Genomic DNA, 13625 nt, shown 5'->3' on the forward strand with positions numbered 1-13625 from the left:
ATACTTTAAAGTATGAATTTTCATAAATTGTTGGAAGTATGGTGGTCCAAACCTTATGCTTGAAAGAAGAGACTTTACTATGATCTTTTATGGCTCAGAAATATGACTTGCAAGTCTTGATGTTACGACACCAACACAGATAATGCCATAACAGATTCAGAACATAATAGAAGTCAATTTCACTTATATTTTTAGAATGTGAGTTTTGAATGATGATTGTTCAGAAAAGGTTGAAATAGGCTCAAGAGATGTTAGGTGGTTACCCGAAGAAGGCACGAATTCAGCAAAACTCATTGCCGGAAACCGTGTTTGCTAATGCGGGTTATTGTATCCCCAAGAGGGATTATACGTTGGCCTAGTGCCCTGTGGCGTATCAGAATCAGAATCAGAAACTCCAACTCTTATGGCAAACTTGGGTTGGAGGCTTGGCCGCCGAGTCAAGGGTGGACTCCATATAGCTCGTAGGGTTGTAGAATTGTAGGGAGTACCACCTAACTCAAAAGTAATACAAAGACTAGAACTGCATTATCAAAATCATTTTAAGATCATTGAAATTGCCTATGTGTTTTAACTATTTCATGTATGATATTTCAAACTTGCTCTTATCTGTGTTATATATGTATACATATATATAAATACATTATTTTGTATGGCTCTGCGTACCAGTACGTTTATATTGACCCCTTATATTTCAGGGTCTGAGACTCAGTCCAGAGGTCCTACTAAGCAGTAGATTGGGTTGTCCGAAATTTGCAGTTGGCGAGCCTCACTTATATCACAAGGCCTTGTTTATTTGACATTGATATTTTCATTTTGGTTTATGGTCCGACAGGGGGCTTGTCCCAGTATTCAGACAGTAGTGTTTTTTATTTGTTAGAGATTTCGCAGACTAGTGTCTAGTGTCTTGAATGTTTCATGAACCCATTTATGTATTGTTCGGCTGAAGAAAAAGAACGACCATGTTTCCGTCTTGTTATGTTATTCCATATTTTCCATACAGTATATGAAATGTGTATATGATTTCTAGTTAGAGAAGGGCTCTCGGGCCTTCATGGTTCGGGATATCCACGTGGCCGGGGCCTCGGCTCAGGTCATGACACTGATAGAGTCTTATTGAAGAAAGAAGATTAGATCATCTGCAGGAATTCATTAGAGTTGGCTTAAATAGAAGAAACTATCTCAAAGAGTTTCACTCAAGCACTAATAAGAAAAGAATCAATCAGCAAATTCGTGCACTAGCTTGAAGAAGAATTTATTCCTTTACTTAGAGAGTCATAGACTCTGTGTAGTAGGTTGGTTCTTTGAGTTGTGATAAGCTTTAATTCCAGTGTCAGTAGAATATAAACTGAGTTAGGAGTTGTGTCTTCAAGTTAGAGAACTCAAAGACTTGGGAACACTTATCTTGGGAAGATTTGTGTTATTGTAGAAATAGGAGTTAGAGTTTAATTTCTAGTTTACAAGAGTCTTGTAATTTGTTGATTTTTTAGGCTCAAAAGTTTTAGTGAATTTGGGGCTAAATACTGTAGAGGTACAGGTCGTGGTTTTTTACACCTTTCTTGATCCAGGTATTTTCCAGGTAAAAATACTATCTTCTTATTTACTCTACATAAGTGAACCACGTTAGCTTACTCGTTCCACTGATAGGCAACAAATAGAGTAATACAGTAAAATCAGTAGGGTAAGAACTCTAACAGGTGGGATTTTTTCTTATTTTCTTTCTAGAAATTTAGAGATTATGCTTTCTTCTTAATATAATCGCATTTGGAGAATGTAGTTTTGAAGTTGACTTGACCAAGGAGCTTATTTCTTCTAAAATTGACATTTGTGATAACTAATGAAATGTATCGGTGTAAGCTATCAACTCTTCAGCAAGCTTCTGTTTTTAGGGTCCTAAATTATTTTACAATACACAACAAATTCAAACTTTTGTTTCCTTTTCTATTCAATGTTTTGGTGTCAATTGGGAGAGGGTTCTGGATAGAGAATTCATATTTAGCTGATGTGCTTTTTGAGAATCTCTATGGCTATGCTTCGAGGTCAGGTTGCACATTATTAGACATCACAAATTATGATTGTGAATAAGAAGCATTTCTACTTATAATGACACAAATCCTTTCTTTATTTTTGGGGATAAGATCAAGTTGGGGCTTATATGTTATCAAATTGGGTGGCTCATCGTTATTCTATGATTACAAGCTTGTATGGATGACTATGATGGCTAATCATGGGCTGCTGCAAATTCAAGAGTTCAAGAGAGTGGTGTAACAGCTGGACATAAAAGCATATGGTAGCTGTTTGTTCTTCTATGGGAGAGCTCGGGTTAGATATTTTTTCTAAGATGAATATAAATAAATCGGTTTATCCTTGCATTAATATAAGGATGGTTCCTGACCGCTAAAAAAGGAAGCGCTAGAGACATCTTATGTCTCCTTTTCCATGTAAAATTGCTCATATTTGATTGTAAAAAATTGTTAATATTCCTTTTATGCATACAGTGGTGGTTATTTCCTTCACGTGCTTCTTACTAGCAAAGTAAAGTTGGCTGCATGTGTTGTATCATATTTATTGCTTAATTTTGTAGTGAGCCAATAATTTGTTGCGAACATGTTGATAATGGGATTGGATCTAGTACAATAATGAAATTTTTTAGAAGTTTGGAAATGTGATGTATCTATGAATGAAAATTCCTTCTCTGTTCACATCAGAAGGATTGTGAAGTTCTGATGTACAAATTGGTTTATGAATTTTTCTTTCTCGATCTTCCGTCCCACTCTTACATTAAAGTCTTATTGCTCTTTTGAATCCTGTTGGCATCTGGTCAATAGGTAAGCTTGTTACCAGGTCATTTCTTAAGAGTTTGATAGTCTGATTTGTTTGAGATCCTTCATAAGCAGTTTTGATCTCTCAAATACTGTGATTAGCTTTAAACTTCTTCCTTCCAAATAAAAAGACTGTCTTTCAAGCTATTCTACTTATCACAGAATTGACCGATAAGTATTGTTCGTTGGCTATTGATCAAGTTTTTTGCATCATTTTACAATTTGCAGGAATTCTATTTAAAGATGTCATGATATGTTGTGAGAGTCATAGCTCTCTTGGATCGTGTGGAATATGCTTTTATATCTTCTCAAGTGAGATCCGGTAATACATGGTAGGATCATGGAGCTTATGAATGCTAGATTATAAAGTATGAACCGAGTATCTAGTACCTCTTTACTTGTTAGGACTTGAGGCTGAAACATTCAACATCCAATGTTTGTGTTGATTTCATCTTCAGCAACTGGTACCTCCTTCAGTGCACCATCATACTAATACAAGTCCCAGGAAATATAAGATGAGGAGTTGCCATCGAGCATCGAAATCTTCATCTCATTATTTGCATAACTGAGTTGGTTTTGGCATGTCCCTTCTCGCGCACCTCTACTGTCTCACTATTAGTACTTGTTGTTGCTTCGTATTCAACATCATCTTCTAGTTCACAAAGACCTATTTGTCTATTCTATTAAGTTAATGTTTGAGCTGGATCTTGGAATTTCGACTGTGCACATGTTATTCAAAGAGAGTTATTGGTGTTTCTGAATTTGGAAACTTGATGTTTGGCAGTTTTGTTGTTCACTTGCTTAGAACTTTTTGAAGACGGGTGCGACGATATTTTTGAAAAGTTCGAGCAAAATAACTTTTTCACAATGAGATGTTGTGAACGTCTATGCATTATGCCCAGAAATAGTAGGGAGTTGATCACACTTATCACGAGATGAATAATATCTCATGAATACAATTAAACAGTATTACCTTCGCGATGGTTGTTTTTATAGTAAAGCTTGAAAAAAAAAGTTTTGAGTTATTTTGGAAGCGTTTTCGAAGTTTTTTATAATCGAACACTAGTTACGTCTTTGAAAAAACAATATTTCTTTGGATTTACTGATTGAAACTTTAGCAATACATATGTTACTAGATAAATTAGTTACTTGGGCAATTTTGATAGTTTTAAAAAGTTAGAGGTATGAAATTACATTTAAAAAAGATTTTTCAAAAGTCTACAAAAATCTTTCAAAAACACTTGCCCAAACACAATTCCAAAAATTTTAGTTTTTATGCCTAAACGCCTACTTAGTGTTTTTTTACATAATTGTTCTTTTTAGTGTAGTATTATATTTCATATACTAATATTATAATTTATAATAGTAAATACAAGTTAATAAGACGTTAACCATGTATTTTCAATATATTATTTTGGATGTTATTGTAAATATATTATTTATTATTATAAAGATTTGAGTAGTATAATTTAAAATTTTAAAATATTTTTATTGAATGATAATAATTCTTTCTTTTACTATATTCAATATTGTCAAAAATAAAAGAAAAACATAAAATTAACAATCAATTTTGAGTTCTTCAAATTTTGGGGATCTAAAGCAAAATTTTACTAAGCCAGCCTAATTATCCTATTAATTTTGGGAAAAGAAAACATTGTCCTTATAGCATCGAAAAAACCTTTTCCTTATCAGTTTGGGATTATTGGGAGTTGGGATCTATATAGATGTAAGGGTTGTAGTTGGGAAAAGTATTCTTGTGTTATCTTTTCGTCATATCTATTGTGATTGTGTGCTAGTTAACGAACTTTTACCCGCAACAAAAGATGGCACGAGAGAGATCACCAACTATGAAGCAGCGGCCAAAGACGGGATTGATTACTGGCAAAGAATTCAAAGAAGAGATTGCTAAGACAAAGATGGAAGATCTGCAGAGGTTTAAAGACATGGATCCTTTGGTTAGTGGAAAAGGGGCTCAACCTGTATACCGGGATATACTAACAGGGCAACGAATATCAAAGGAAGAGTATTTCAAGTCTAAAAATAAGAAGAAGGAGAAGCCAAAGGAAATAACATTGGAATGGGGGAAGGGTTTAACTCAAAGGCGAGAGCGTGAGGCGAGGCGTCTGGAATTAGAAAGTGAGAAGGACAAGCCATCTGCACGAAGCAGAGATGATCCTGAACTTGACAATATGTTGAAGGAAAGAGTTCGATGGGGTGACCCAATGACTCATATGGTTAAGAAAAAACGACGTGCGGAGCCGGTTCTTCCGGACCTGGGGGCTAGTGAGAAGATGAAGGAATCAGGTTTTATGATTCCACAAGAAATTCCTAGCCACAGCTGGATAAAAAAAGGATCAGATGTGCCGCCCAATCGGTATGGCATCAAACCAGGGAGACACTGGGATGGGGTTGATCGTAGTAATGGAAAGGAGAAGGACTTTTTTAAGAGGTTGAATGATAAACAAGCAACCGCAAAGGAAGCATATCGTTGGTCAGTGGCCGATATGTGATTTGTACAAAAATATGTTGTACAATTCAGATTGGTGCACCAACAATGGAGCTTTATGACCGTTTCATAGTCCTAATAAGAGTAGTATTTTAGCAACCTAGTACTTTTTTTATGTGCCTATATATATAAAGCTTATGATGAATCAAATTAATATGAGAAGGTTTTTCATTCATATTTCTTATTTTATTGTTTGTATCTCTCTCCAAAATCATAACGGGTAGAAGTTCGGGTATTTGTGTTACGAAGGAGGTCATATTGCATGCTATAATGAACTGCCAACAGAAAAATTGAAACCGCCAAAACAAAGCATAAAAATGTTGCTGCCCAGGATCGAACTGGGGACCTTTAGTGTGTAAGACTAACGTGATAACCACTACACCACAGCAACTTCTTGTTTGGTTCCTGCATTGTTTAAGAAAATGTAGAAGACTATAATGTTCATCAGAAGAAACTTCTGAGTGCAAAAGATGTGTTGACTATCCAAAGGAACTTACAAGACTATTTCAATATGTTGTTTTTCCCGCCCTTCCTAAAATTGTTTCAGATACTTAATGTGTTGTAGACAAATCTAGGATTTTAACTATGTAACTTTTTATGTAATGACTTTTTCAAAAAGTCGCGCACAATATGAGTTGATCCAATATGCTACCGAACAATGAAACTTTAGGATGTCTTCTTCGTCATTGAACCAGGTTATGAGTTTCCATCACAGAATACTTATAAGTTTTCAATATAATTATAGGTTCTATTTTAGCAAATGTGGGTTCCCGAGAACCCTTTCACATTATTGTAGATCCCCCTGGTTGTTTAGACTTAAAGGTGAACTTTATAGAGTGGTTGTTAGGTCAATTATGTTATATGGGTGCAGAGTATTGACTATGGAAAAACTTACATGTTCAAATAAAAGTAATGAAAAATGAGGATATTTAAACGAATGTGTAGGCATACTAAGAGAGATAAATTAAGAATAATGATATACACAGCAAGGTGGGAGTAACCTCCGCAGTGAATAAAACGCAAAAAGCGAGGCTGAAATTTCAACGTGTGAAGAAGAGGAATACAAATGCCCCATCGACGAAGTGTGAGGTTGGCGGTGTTATTTAGATCTATAGAGAGAAGAGGTAGAGGTACCTAGATTGAGAAAGTATTGAGAAATTAGACATGATATGACTTATTTTTACCTTGCTGATCAAGGACACGACTCTAAATTGGAGAAATTATGATTGTTGAGATTGGGGTAGAATAGGTAGCCGAGCAATTTTTCCTTTCTAATCGGAAGAACATGTTGTTAGTTTAGAGCACCTTCCGTGCTCCGTCTTTATCGTATCAATTTCATTATTCAAATTCTATTTATATCTTATTTTTTAATTTTATTATTACTGTTGTTACTTGACTTACTTATACTTGATCATATTTACTATTTGTTGTTAACATTTTTCTTTTCTTTAGATTTTCATTATAGTTCTTGCTTTTGTATATTTTTTTTTAAATTTCTTTTTATAACTCTTTCTTAAGTGGAGAGTCTATCATATATATAAATCTTATACTCGATTATTTTTTTAAGGCTCCATTTATAAAATTATTGAGGATATATTGTTATTGTTGTTGTTTATTTTTTAAAAGGAGAATATTATTCACTCCACTCTATATTTTATATTACATTTCCACTTGTAAAATTATAGTAGTGATTATGTTGTTGCTGATGTTTTATATTGCACTAAATATCTATTAAGAGTTTAGTAAAATGGTTATTTGGGAAAGAATACTACAATTAAGATTTCATGAAACTTCATAATCAGTGATTTATCCAACTTAGAAGTGGAAGGATCCATAAATAGAATCATTCCACCACATTCACAATGTCAATACTGACCATACCATTAAAAAAATAATTCTTTTTAAAAATTAATTATTCAATTATTAATAGTTAATTGAAGTTGAATAAATATACTTAGAATTTTCCATATTCACATTGATGGAACATTTTCAATGAAAATTTGTCAACACGCCAACTGTCCCTCTTTATTGCGTTAAAAACGGTAACTACATCAGCTGGATCGGTATTCGGCGAGAAATACGATCACAAAAATTCTTTGAATTTTCTCAAATTCCTATAACCCTAACAAAAATAATTAGGATCAATTTAGGGTTAGGGTTTTGAGGGATTTATATTGAATTTGAATTGATAAAATGACGAGGATGGCGAGGAGTTGTATGCAGTCATTGTTGAAAGTGGTGAATTCGTTGATTGGAATGGTAGGGATTGCCATGATTTTGTATGCACTTTGGATGTTTAGGGTTTGGCATAAGCATATGGATCCCTCTCCTCCACCTTTCTTTGGTCCTGATGCCCCTGCTCCCTGGTAAGTAAATCTTCTGCTAAAGTTGACGTATAATAAACCCTTGTGGTTCGGCCTTTCTTTAGACCCTGTGCATAGCTGGAGGTTTAGTGCATCGGGCTGGGAAGGGGTGCCCTTTATGTGTGTTTCGTTAAGTATATAAATGCGTGCGAAAATTTAGATGAAAGTTATTTAGTTACTTTACGTGATAGTGGGACAATCTTTTGTTTCTCTTTTGCTTTAACAAAAGTTAGGAACTTTTTTTTTGTGTGTGTGTGTCTATTGGAGTTCCTTTTAGTGTCTTTTCCCTTCAGTTGAGGGTGTATCTGAATCAGACTCATTATCTTGAAGGTAGGGTAAGGTCTGTGTAAACTCTGCACTCCTAGCACTTCCAGACTCCACTTTGTGGTATTATACTGGGCATGTTGTTATTGTTGTACTTTGATCTTAACTTTTGCTTTGTGTGTATTTCTGCTTATTGGGTGTTGTCGAATACATGAGGGATTTTGGAATGTTAATTTGCTTTATTGAAGTTCGTTTTCGGGTGTACTATTGACTATGTCTCTAGTACCTAAGGGTGTGGGCTAGTGGTCAATGAAGTGGGTTGAGAATTCTGAGTTCTCAGGTTCAAAGAATAAAATACTACTAGTAGGTTTCTTCTCATTTCTCTAACCTAGGTGGATACTGTTGTGTGGACTCTCTGGTGGGAGGTGACACATATCCATAGAATTAGTCGAGGTGCGTGAAAGCTAGCCCGGATACCACGGTTATCAAAAGAAAATTGACTATGTCTCCAGTGCCAAATGGTTGTTCAGCTATATCAATCCTCTGTATCCCGATAGTCATAGGATCCCTTACACTAATACCTTTTTATAAACACAGAGGGCTTCGAGCCAGACAGCAGCTCACATATCTCCACTATTCTACTAAGCACTTGCATCCTCCCACTAGAATAGGTACGCTAAGTCATGCCATTGGTTATATTTTGGGCTATCTTTACAATGGTCTAGGACCAACTATGATTTGAATCATTATATTACCTTTAAACAAATAGATATAAGGGAATCCACATTATGCATCATAAATGGAATGCTTGATGGAAGAACTTAAACAAGAAGTGGACAGTTTGTTGGTAGTAGAAGTAGAAACCACCCAGACCTTTTCTTTTTCTTGTTTCTCTGTTTATTTTTTGTTCAGTAGTAAAACAATGGTGTTTCTTTATATTTGCTAGTTGATTTCACACTCATATGGACGTGTTGAGAATGATATTTGTCAAGATTTTGATTTTCTTATGTTTCACAAGCTGTAAGATTTTCGCTCTTTTTTTTTTTGAAATTTGGATATTAATTTTTTGGTTTCAACCTTTGTATTGTAAATTTAGTAACACAAATTTGGTCTAATGCAGGTTCATTTACGCAACACTTGGTCTTGGAATAACTTTGTCCATTGTCACTTGCTCGGGTCATATTGCTGCAGAGACTGCTAATGGCTGTTGCTTATATATTGTATCCTTTCAATTACTTTACTTTTAATTGAGTACTTTACTTTTCTTTCAGCTTCCTTTAGTATTCTTTTTTTCCGTACTGGGGTTGTGCGGGTCAGGGTAGAGATGAGTCTATTTTGAGAAAGTTGCATGGACAAGCTTCATCCTACTCTCTAATAATTAACTAGTATTTTAGCAGATCAATGGAGAACTTATTGGAGAAAATTGTGTTGACAATATATCTAGCTTGGATTGCAGAATCTTCTTGTTCTACTAATGAGAAGAAACAATACTCTTGTTTACTACTTATGTCAATAATACTTGCATGTGATTTAGTTTTGTTTAGTAACATGATTTTCAATAAGAACAATTAGCAGTTATCACTTTGTTTGTGATTCCCATCTCCATTTTGTTTAGTGGTTTGCTACAATCTCTATACATGTGATTGAGGAGGATAGGGCAGGAAGAATTTTTTTGAATGCTTCTGCACTGATGCTGTTGGACACTTGGACTAATTGACTTAAAATTTAAGTATTTAACCTGTTCAATCTCTATACCTTCGATTGAGGAGGATAGGGCAGGAAGGATTTTCTCGAATGTGTCTGCATTGATGATGCTGTTGAAATAATTAACTTAAAATTTAACTTGATCGGCATCCACCTGTTAGTTGGAAGTAATAGTAGTAATTCTCCCTCTATCGTATTCTTCGATTTGACTATTAGCTTTTTTTTCCGCTTCATTTATCATACTATTTGTGGTTGCGTCTGTTCTTTTCTCCAATATCTTTTATATGCCTCACTTGAGCCGAGGGTATATCGACAACCTCTCTACCTTCACAAGGTAGCGGTAAGACTGCATATACACTACCTCCCTAGACCCCGCTTGTGGTTACACTAGGAATGTTGCTGTTATTGGCGTCCACCTGTTGGTCATTTTGACCAAATAGGATCATCTGCTTCCCATAGAAAGGTCCTACAACTAAAATGCCCTTACTTTGGGTTAAGGTTTAGTGGAGAGACTGGTTTCCATTAGTTGGGAAGTGAAACTGTAGCCCAGATGATGGTATATCTACCAATTAATTTTCTTGGTTTACTTGTGCTTCCATTATAACTTCTTTTTGAGGCGAGAGTCTATCGGAAACAACCTCTCTACCCTGCAAAGGTAAGGGTAAGGTCTGCGTACATCTTACCCTCCCCAGGTCACACTTGTAGGAGGGGTAAGGTATATGTGTACATCTTACCCCCCCCCCCCAGACCACACTTGTGTTGGTTATGTTTTTGTTACTTTTGCTGCCATTGTCTGGATGTTGATAAATTCAATGCATTATTAGCATCATAAACATCCACTCTGGACACTGTCAATGATCTGTAGTGATTGGTGAAGCTATTTTAAAAGATTTTTAAGTACCTGTATGGTCGGGTGGGGTGGAGGCTTTGGGGGTGGGTGGGATGTACACAAAGAAAAGGGATTCTTTTGTAATTTACCATGTGCGGAAAGTTATAATTAACCATCATTTTTCATGGGTGCTATGCTCTTTCTCCCAAGTAAGCTCTCTTCTTCACTTTCTAGATTTGATGCTCAAGTGTCCTTGTTGCAGCTACTTTTTCAGCATAGATGTTTATTTGATATTAGTCGTGTTGCTCTGCAGAAGCTTGAGAACTTGGTCTCACTTCTTAGACCTGATATGGGAGGTTGGAATGATTGCTAACTTGGTACTATTAGGATTAAGATGAATGTCCTTATTCAACTTGACAGTAGTAAATCAGAAGTGGTCTTTTTTCATAAGATTCTTCAATTAAGTTGCTTAATATATACGTAACAGCCTCCAGGTCTTGTGGAAGGTTATGTAATTTATAAACCTGCATCATTGAGGAACTATTCCATTAACACAGAGATGTTTCTCCTTAAGTGGTTTAGTACATGGTTTTCATCATCCTACTTCTCATGATAGAAGCAGCTGTGACGGTAGATGTATTCCTAAACAAAAATTGGGAAGAGGTATTGCAGCACATTTTGATCTAGATACAGAGCTTTTAACAAACTTTTTGGATATTGATATGTATTTGATTCAACCTGATCAGGATTTCCCTGTGGACACGACTGGGAATTTCGAGGAGCTCAAACACTTCATGAAAGATAACTTTGACATCTGTAAATGGATTGGCTTGTCAGTAGTGACTGTGCAGGTCTATCCCCTTCCACACTCATATACTACAATACTATGATAAATTATTTCCCTTCTTTTATTCGGCTTAAGCCCCTTTATATGATTTATCATTAGCACACTTTCACTGTCTGAAATGAGTGGGATAAACTAGTTTCAAATGATTATTACACTTAACGAGCTCTTCTTCTAAAGCCATTCCTGCATCAGTTTTCTGCCTTCTATATTGTAACTTGTTTTGAGGGTGTTGAGGAGAAGAAAGGTTAGTTGATTGTTTTCAGGCATTCTCCTGTATTTGTCTGATAATAATATTAGGGATTCACGTGGTATAAGTCTGTTACTAGGCCAGAATGTGTATCTGTTGGATTTTCTTTGTAATAGGTCCCAATGCTTTTGTGTTTTTTCGCTCTTTCTAATATCTGATGAAATTTCTTTGTTTGGGGGTACCATATAAGCATATTTTGCTCATCTCATTTGTCCAAATGGCTGTAAAATCTCACGTCAGAGGTTGTAGTCCTTTCAGCCTTTTCTTTTTCTTTTTTAAACATGGACTCTGTAATAATCTTGAGTAGATTTCTTTCCAGGCATCCTTGCATCGTATTCTGCTTATGCGACCATTTGCCTATATCTTTCCACGTGCAGGGGCTATCTATATTATTGGCAATGATCCTCAAAGCTCTAGGACCACATCAGGAAAGGTATTATTATGAGAGTGATGATGAGTATATCCCCGACAGAGTCCCACTATTGAAGAATTATGTTCCTTCACCGTCTTATGTTGTTGGCGACCCTATGTATGGACCTAAGAATGATGCTTGGAATATCAGAATTAACAGCAAGGTAGGCATTCCATGCAGATTCACAGGGAAATAGCCATTTATGTGCTCTGTTCAAAAGATATTTGGCTTGATGATGTATGATTTTATTGGTTTGTATTTAATGTGCAGGCAAACAGATGAGCTCCTAGTTCAGCTAGTCGATCAGCAAAAACTGAAGTTGCAATACAATTGTTTGCACTGTGCAAATTTACGTGTAAAGTTGAAAGTGGAATTTACATGCTTCCTAACTGTAGTAGAATTCGCGTAAACTTGTGCAGTTCTTGTATATTCTGCTACCATGTATTCTTACACTTGTTCGACAACGTGATCATTTAGCTGTCAAGAGTCCAAAAACGCCTACTCCAATGGCCTTATGTTTATATATAATAGCAGAATCTTGAAGTTTACCAGAACAGATAGTAAAGTCCTGCAGTAGGGACTCTCGTCATTCTCTTGCTGGTACTGTGGATGAACAATAAATTACACTTGTCACAAACAATCATACTTCTCATTATTATAAGTAAAAGAGATCTTCTGAAGTAGTACTAATCGTTGGTGTTTCCTTTTTTCTATGATTGCAAGTGTACTTCTATCAAGTGAACAATAGAGTGTTACGACAAGTTACAACGTATTATATGAGACTACAGCTACATATATTATCTTAATATTAGTCGTTAAGCTATGGCAAGTGAAGTACTAATTACTTGAGAACCACGAATTTAGGAAACAGGTGCTTTAATTTGTCACTAAGTTAGAATCAAGACGACATTTTTTTATTCACACTAGGTATTCTTTCATGGTAAGTCCTTAACTGAAGTGAGAAAAGTGTGTAATTTAACCATTAGTTTGGTGTAAATTTTGGATGCGGGTTAAATTTTTTCAACTTAAAAAAAAAAAATATTCAACTCTGTAGAACTGTCAAATACTTGTGGCCTAAACTGATAAGCCATATGGTATATTGTGTTCAATTTTGTTATCCATTAAGTTCATTGCTTGCCCATTTAAGGCTCAAAGGCAGGAATCAGGATCTCTCCAGTTCTATGACAATTTGCTATGTATTATTGTTCAAACTATATGGTATGCTGTCAATATTTTTTTTTAACCCTATCCGTTGCCTTATTGGGAAAGGATCGGTGCTTGCAAAAATGTCGAGTGAACAGGGTCAGGGCTGGACACTAATTGTGTGAGGGGAAAGATTCATTAAGGAAGTGAAAATATTCTCATGTGAATACAGATAACTTTTCATTAAAAGACGAATTCAAGATTTAAATTCTATGAGTTCAATCTTTAAGATTTAGTACTAAACTCATTATGTTGTCAAAGTTCTGAATTCATATATTGCAATTTTGGCTACTTTTATATAAATTGATACTCGACACTAAAAGTATTGGATTCAAATGAATTCGATCCAATATGTTTACATAGAAGCTTTTATAGAAGTATAATCAGAAAAATATTATAATATGTTTTTTTTCAGATAAAAATTTTCAAAA

At 35.2% G+C, this 13625-nt stretch overlaps 2 protein-coding genes and 1 non-coding gene across 3 annotated transcripts; 2 read left to right on the forward strand and 1 right to left on the reverse strand.

Moving 5' to 3' along the window:
- The first annotated feature begins 4642 nt into the window (after positions 1–4642).
- LOC107854991 (pre-mRNA-splicing factor cwf26-like) lies at positions 4643–5329 on the forward strand. Its single transcript, XM_016699972.2, has one exon. It carries the CDS (start codon positions 4643–4645, stop codon positions 5327–5329), a length of 687 nt encoding a protein of 228 aa, XP_016555458.2.
- A 314-nt stretch (positions 5330–5643) lies between these two features.
- On the reverse strand, positions 5644–5716 carry TRNAV-UAC. Its single transcript has one exon. It is a non-coding gene; the product is annotated as a tRNA-Val (tRNA).
- Positions 5717–7282: 1566 nt separating this feature from the next.
- LOC107855038 (tetraspanin-19) lies at positions 7283–12681 on the forward strand. The gene is made up of 6 exons (XM_016700028.2): positions 7283–7691; positions 9073–9172; positions 11068–11148; positions 11232–11336; positions 11957–12154; positions 12262–12681. Exons 1-6 carry the CDS (start codon positions 7519–7521, stop codon positions 12271–12273), a joined length of 669 nt encoding a protein of 222 aa, XP_016555514.1. The 5' UTR covers positions 7283–7518; the 3' UTR covers positions 12274–12681.
- Positions 12682–13625: the final 944 nt, after the last annotated feature.

Source organism: Capsicum annuum, chromosome 7, assembly GCF_002878395.1.
Source record: "Capsicum annuum cultivar UCD-10X-F1 chromosome 7, UCD10Xv1.1, whole genome shotgun sequence".
Taxonomy (NCBI): Eukaryota; Viridiplantae; Streptophyta; class Magnoliopsida; order Solanales; family Solanaceae; genus Capsicum; species Capsicum annuum.